Source organism: Mesitornis unicolor, unplaced genomic scaffold, assembly GCF_000695765.1.
Source record: "Mesitornis unicolor isolate BGI_N332 unplaced genomic scaffold, ASM69576v1 scaffold28836, whole genome shotgun sequence".
Taxonomy (NCBI): domain Eukaryota; kingdom Metazoa; phylum Chordata; class Aves; order Mesitornithiformes; family Mesitornithidae; genus Mesitornis; species Mesitornis unicolor.
Window position 1 is genome coordinate 1 of NW_010192103.1, and position 6,262 is coordinate 6,262.

The 6,262-nt window shown below is 44.7% G+C and overlaps 1 protein-coding gene across 1 annotated transcript in view; it reads right to left on the minus strand.

The window, feature by feature from the left end:
• Window positions 1–356: 356 nt before the first annotated feature.
• Window positions 357–6,262, minus strand: part of LOC104542600 (GATA-binding factor 2-like) — a gene marked incomplete at both ends in the record, with an annotated part of 6,420 nt that continues 514 nt past the window's right edge. Inside the window, 3 exons of the mRNA XM_010186967.1 lie at window positions 357–482; window positions 3,430–3,575; window positions 6,182–6,262. Of these exons, the coding sequence (XP_010185269.1) occupies window positions 357–482; window positions 3,430–3,575; window positions 6,182–6,262 (353 nt within the window). The remainder of the gene's footprint in view (window positions 483–3,429; window positions 3,576–6,181) is intronic.

Genomic DNA, 6,262 nt, shown 5'->3' on the forward strand with positions numbered 1-6,262 from the left:
TCAAAATTAAGATGCCCCATCAGGATTAATTTTTTGCAGAGCCCATTCCAAATGGCCTCTGTGTTTCTGAAGGGAAACAGCACACAAAACACGCTCAGTTAAAACCAAGTGTGGTGGCTCTATTTTGCCTGATTTGCCCAAGCGTTAGAAGCCAAGCTAATACATTGTAATGTCACTGAACTTAGCATCACTATGCCAACAAAGAATGGCTGTCACTTCCCCGGGGAACCTTAGAGACGGGGAAGGAATAAAACAACCAAAACCCTGAAACCAATAAAAGCCTAGTGTACACCATGCAGTTAAGACATCAATCCCAGCTAGGCAAGCAGCGGCACATGAGATGAGTAAATACTCACATTGTGCAATTTATAGTAGAGTCCGCAGGCATTACAAACTGGGTCCCCGTTCGCATTGCGTCGCCATAAGGTTGTGGTGGTTGTCTGACAGTTGGCACAACAAGTCCCTGCTCTCCTAGCCGCTGACTAACCAAAAGAGAAAGACAATTAAAAATCTATCGGCAGGAGGGGGGAGATCATGAGAAAGGTCAAGTTGGACTCAATATTTAGATTGGGTAGAACCAGTTACTAAGGATTTACAGAGCATCAGGGCTGAAGGAAAACCGTCACTTTTACGTTTTGCGGCCGTTGGGTTTTTGTTTAAATTCAAGCATTGTCCTATCCGGACTGCAGCTTTCAGTCTCGTGGCACCATGAGTGCAGGGGATGCAAGGAGAGAAACAATGCATCTTTACACAAACAAAAATCTTAGAGGGGAAAAGGACATCTGAGTTTTTCAGGTTTTCCCTTTGCAGGGTTTTAGAATGTGTCACGAAAATACATTCACCTTTTTTTTTTTCCTTTTTATTTTTTTGTAAAATGACTGATTTAGTTTGTGTTAATGTTGGAACTGGGTTTGCAAAGAGGGAACAATCTTAAAGAATGTGATTTTTACCCCTACTCTGGCCCTTTAAAGATGGACACAAAAGAAAACCAACTGCATTACTTAACTGGGTGCAGTATTTATCAGAGCCATCACTGAAAATTCAGTTCCATTTGCAAGTGAAAGGGAGAAACCAAAACCGGCTCCAACTTTCTTTAAATATTTAGCAAACCAAATTTCATGCCTTGCAGCAATGATGCTGCTGACCCTGCTGCCTCTGTCCCTACTCAGTTCCTTGGCTGACAAGTCTTTAAACTGTCTTAAAACAAAAAGAAGGAAAAAAACCAAACCAAACCAAACCAAACCAAAACAACCCCAAATCCACCACCCTTTCTAAAACTATTGTTCTGCTTAAAATAAGGTAGGGGGGAAGAAAAATGCCCAAACACATATGCACCTCCCAAAACAAGAACAGGAAAAGTAGAACAGCAGGCAGCCGGCAATTTCTGGATGGGCCCTTGTCTAGCAGACCCCACAACACATTCTTTGTGCAAGCATGCAATCCTATAAGATGTTATGGACGGACTGATCGCACCCCGTATTTTGGAAAATCATTTTGTATTGGAAAGCTTCAGCCCTGACTCTGTCAGCAGCCAAAATACAATCCATTTTCTGCAATTGGATTAGTGCTGAGCTTCTTGCTCCCTGGGCATTTTTGCAATTAAGCTACTGAGAGCCATAGGATGAAGCAGCAGCGAAGCTCACATTAATGTGTGGGGCACCCCCAGGAGCACAGGGCAGGGTTCCTGGAGAGGTGGGTTTCCCAAATGAGAACTTTGTGCGGTTCGCTGCCTGCCGGCTCTGCCGGCAACACTCAAAGCACAGACCAGCTTGCTCGCAAAAGAGGAGCACCAGGTTCTGTTCTCACTTGCTCCTGATTTACACCATAGCCCTCTGTATCTTTCCCAAAGCTGATGGATGGCTCAGCAGCTTAAGGCAAGAATCAGGCCCTGGGAGACTCATATGTCTCAGTCCCGTACTCGCCCGTGAGAACAGGCCACAGGCAGAAAGAGGGGGTACCCCCTACTGCAAGTACACTCACGCAACCCAAACACAATTAATGCCAGACTCCTAAACACTGACATTATTAATATGATCACTTTGCTATTGCACGTCAGATGAACAAATTCCCCAAAGATGGCCATCTCCTCTCACCCGCAATCAAGCCAACTACAGTGGAAAAAGGGGCAACAAACAAAGCTGTAAATCAATTAAAACAAAACGTTAAAACAACTAAACTCAAAGAAAACCTCCCAAGAGCCCCCCAAGCTCCTTGCAGGGAGTATAACAGTGCCCCAACACTGGAAGGTGGAGACCTATGTTTGCATATTTGAGATGGCTTACTGATACTCAACTACGCTGCTTAGCCCTACAGCCTGTTCCATTCAGACTGGAAAGCACTTGAGCCCGAGATACGTTGATAATGTTACACCTTTGTCTTAACATTTTTCTATATGTCAGTCACTTTAGAAGGAAAGTCATTAAGAAGCTTGCATAGCTGAAATTCTGACTCATGACAGAAATCTTCTGTATCCCATCTCGGTGTTAGAGTAGTAATGCCAATTTTCTGCTTTCCAAACCTCATTGAAACGTGCCCACAAATAGCTAAGGGACTTAGGCACTATAAATCACAAAGCTCCGAAAAATATATTTATTATTCTCAGCATTTTACACATTATTTGTGGAGCAGAGTGTATTAGAAATTTCAAAACAGCAAGCATGACTGGCAAGGCTTGCCTATAGAAACTCTCTAAAGCTTTTAGAGTCAGGAAACAGATACACAAAGTTTCCTTATCTTTAACGTACAGATATCCGGATAGGAAACTACTACCAGGAGCTTAGAAAGGACTTTTTTTTTAAATCACTCAAATGAAAATACAAAGTATAGGTGACTCCATGGAAAAATAATAGGATTTTTTTTTAAACAGTAGGGGATTGTCTGGGGAGGGAACCAATATTAATATTGCCAGAGAATATAAGAGTGAAAATTACTTCATGGCTTTTATACAAATAATGATTAAGTAGGGAGCAGTGGCTTTGACTCATCTGATTTGTTTTGCTTTTTGGAGCTGGAACTTTTTTTTTAGTACATGGTGGAGGACATGGATGCTCATAACCCTTTCTTTCCCAGTAAGCACCCAAAACGTCCCAAGAGGCCAAATAAATGAGGAATTAAATTAAAAGCTGTCAACTGAGGATAAACAGGGAGAAGGACACACGATATCCCACATGCATTGTGAGCGGCAGGGAGGCTCGGGACAGAGGCGAGCTCAGCGGTGCGGTGGTCTGTGCCGGGGATGCCAGGGCTGGGGGCGTGGAGGGGGGAAACTGCCTCCAGGCACAGCAGTGACCTCAGCGCGACTGACCCCCTGTACAGTACAGCTCGGCTCCGCGCAGGGGCTCAGCAGAGATGAGGCGCGTCTGACTTGTGCCTGCGTGTGGTCCCTTTACCTCATTTATCCCCAAACCCACAAGAAACAGAGACACCTACCAGCCTTCGCTTAGGTTTAATGAGAGGTCGGTTTTGACCGTTCATTTTGTGGTAGAGCCCGCAGGCGTTACACAGGTAATGCCCGGTGCCGTCTCTTCTCCAGAGAGGGGTAGCAGTTGCTCCACAGTTCACACACTCTCTGCCTTCTAAATGGAAACACGAAGAAACCGGATTTCTTTCTTTAAAAACAAATTCACAAAAGCTTTTTGCATTGTCCTTTAGGCATTTTCCAGAAGTCAAAACAGTGTGTTAATTCAAGCACAATCAGACAGCAGTGACATCTACAGCACATGCAGCAAGGAGCTCGGTGTTTCGAGAATGCCCAGACTCCAGTGAGTATTTTATGTCATGATCAGAAATAGGCAAGGAGAGTGACACTCTTATTGTGTCAGATGGAAGTTATCATCTCAGTAACGAGAATTCCCTTAATCTGCGCGGGGCACCACTTCCCTCCCAGATCTATTGCACTCCCGTGGTTAGATCCTGTGTTCTGCTGCCACAAATACACACATACACAAACACACACACCTGCAAACACACAACATGTTAGAGAGTAAAAGGAAGAGGTTTTCTAGAATTAAATTTAAGCAAAAAGACCTCCACCTCTCATTCTGTGCTTTCTTTTTTGTTGCAAATGCTACGGGATGAGAAAGTAAAGCTGAGCAGACTGGGAATGGATACAGACTGCCAAAGGCTGTTATAATTTTTGTTCTAAAGGCAGAAAAACATTGTTAATGCCGATCTTTGAGAAAGTTCAGTTCCAGCATGCACTCTGAAAAGTACTGTAAAAAAAACTGGCTTTGAGTTCTGTTTTGTTTCTGTGATTTTTCAACAATAGTTTGGATTTGGTAGGGAGCAGTTTACCTTATTACTGCTTCATTATTGGTTTCAGTAGCACAACGTGGGAAACACGGCATTGTGGAATGGTTGTATTAAAATCCAGCACGTAAATCCTAGATATCAGTTTCTGTCTCAGAAAGCTCTCTGCTAAAAGTTCATTTGCCTCTGATGGTTCGAGGGCAGGTCTGCTTAATATAGCAATCTCTCTTAATATAGTTTATGCAAATGCTACAGTATTTAACTGGAGAGGAAATTCTTTTTGCTAATAACTGAAGCAGGCCATGTTGAGTTCAGCGGGGCTTGTGTCTCCTTTAATCTAGGGAGTGGGTGGCTTTTAAACAACGCAGTCTAGAGTGAAAAATGAGGGGAGCTCTGCGGCGCTGCATTTGTAGCTTTCGTCCCTCCTAGGGCAGGAAGCTGCAGGAGTCGTCGTGTCGTGAGTCTTAGTTTTCCTACAAAAACACTGAGTGGTCACGAACTTTCCCCAGTTCCTTGCACAGGGGGCTCCCTTACAGGAAAAAAATAAAATCTCCTTACTTCCCTCATCTAATAAAATCATCAGCAGCTACAGGACGAAAATCAAAAAGTTAATGGAGATCCCTTTATCTTCAGAGACCTGGGTCTCGAGTCAGTTCCTAAACTCGGGAGGCTCAGGCTGCTAATTGCATTTACTGACTACTCTGTGCATTACTAAAAAAATACACATAGTAGCAATTGCATTTAAATAATGGCAGAGGGAGAGTTGTTTTTCCCCTCAGAGGAGCCATTTGAAACAGAGCTGATGAGCTTGTAAAATAGCTGATACTTTTGTTGCAAAACTCATAACGGATCACATTTCTAAATTATTGTCTGCTTTAACAATAAATACATGTAGTCTATTCATAAGCATAGATGTGCAATGATTTACAAGAATAAACGCACAAAAGCATATACAACCATTTCTTTTTAAAGGGCTATCTAAATTCAATCCCAAAATACTGTATTTCATTTCCTTCCGTGGCCAAGGATGTTAAACCAGGAAGGGTAGTCGAATTACACAAGTTGCCTTAATTCGTCTTTTAAGCAGCACAACTAGCGTGATTTCAAAGTGGGATCAAAACTACGTCCATCATCTAATTTGCCAATTTAGGACTGCACTATTAAGAAGAAATGCAAGGAAGGGTAGCGAACACGGGAAGTGTCTGCAGTCAGTCATTTGGAAGGAGAAATATGTCTGCTTCAGGGGAAGGAAAAAACCAAAAAGGTATTTTCTAGTTCAAGTTAGGCTGAAGTAAGTTGGTGATGACTGGACACCCCAAGTCTTTCGCACTGGTATGTAAACTGTATTTGAACTTTTGCTCCTGTAAAATGTGAGGCAAATAAGGCCCTCTGCGATGTGAAGTGGGCCGGCCGGGGAGGTTTCGCTTTCATCCTGCGCTGGGGCCTCGGTTCGCGTTAATGAAGAGCCGTGGAAATTATTGAGGGAGAAATACCTATCGCTAGCAAGTCCCCTCGTGTAACCCGTGCGGGTTTTACTGACTTGGGGGAGCAGGATCGGGCTTGCGACCCTCGGGTGGCCGAGGCCAGCTTTTTCTCCGAGAGAAACAGTTTTTCCTCATACAAATCCCTCTTTATACAGCCTGATAGGCCAGCTCACACCACACTGCTCCCTGTATCTGTATCCTCCGGCCCCGTCTGAGCGCCCTGCGGACACGAGGGCACCTAGGAAGCCTGACATCTCCTAGTTCAAAACACCTGGAAAAGTGGGACCAAGTAGTCACCTACCCTTGTGTCCCCAGGAGAGCTACAACAAACACCCAGCCAAGCCAACCTCACCATGCAGGCACCCCCAGCAGCGCGGCCCTCACCTCGGACCCTGCACCCCGGGGACACCACCGGCCGAGGCAGGGAGGCCACGGGGTGCAGCACTTACCCGAACAAGATCTGGCCTTGCTTCGCGGCTTGGGGGTGAAGCTGGACGCGGGGCCCCCCAGGAAGCTGCCTGGGTGGAAGA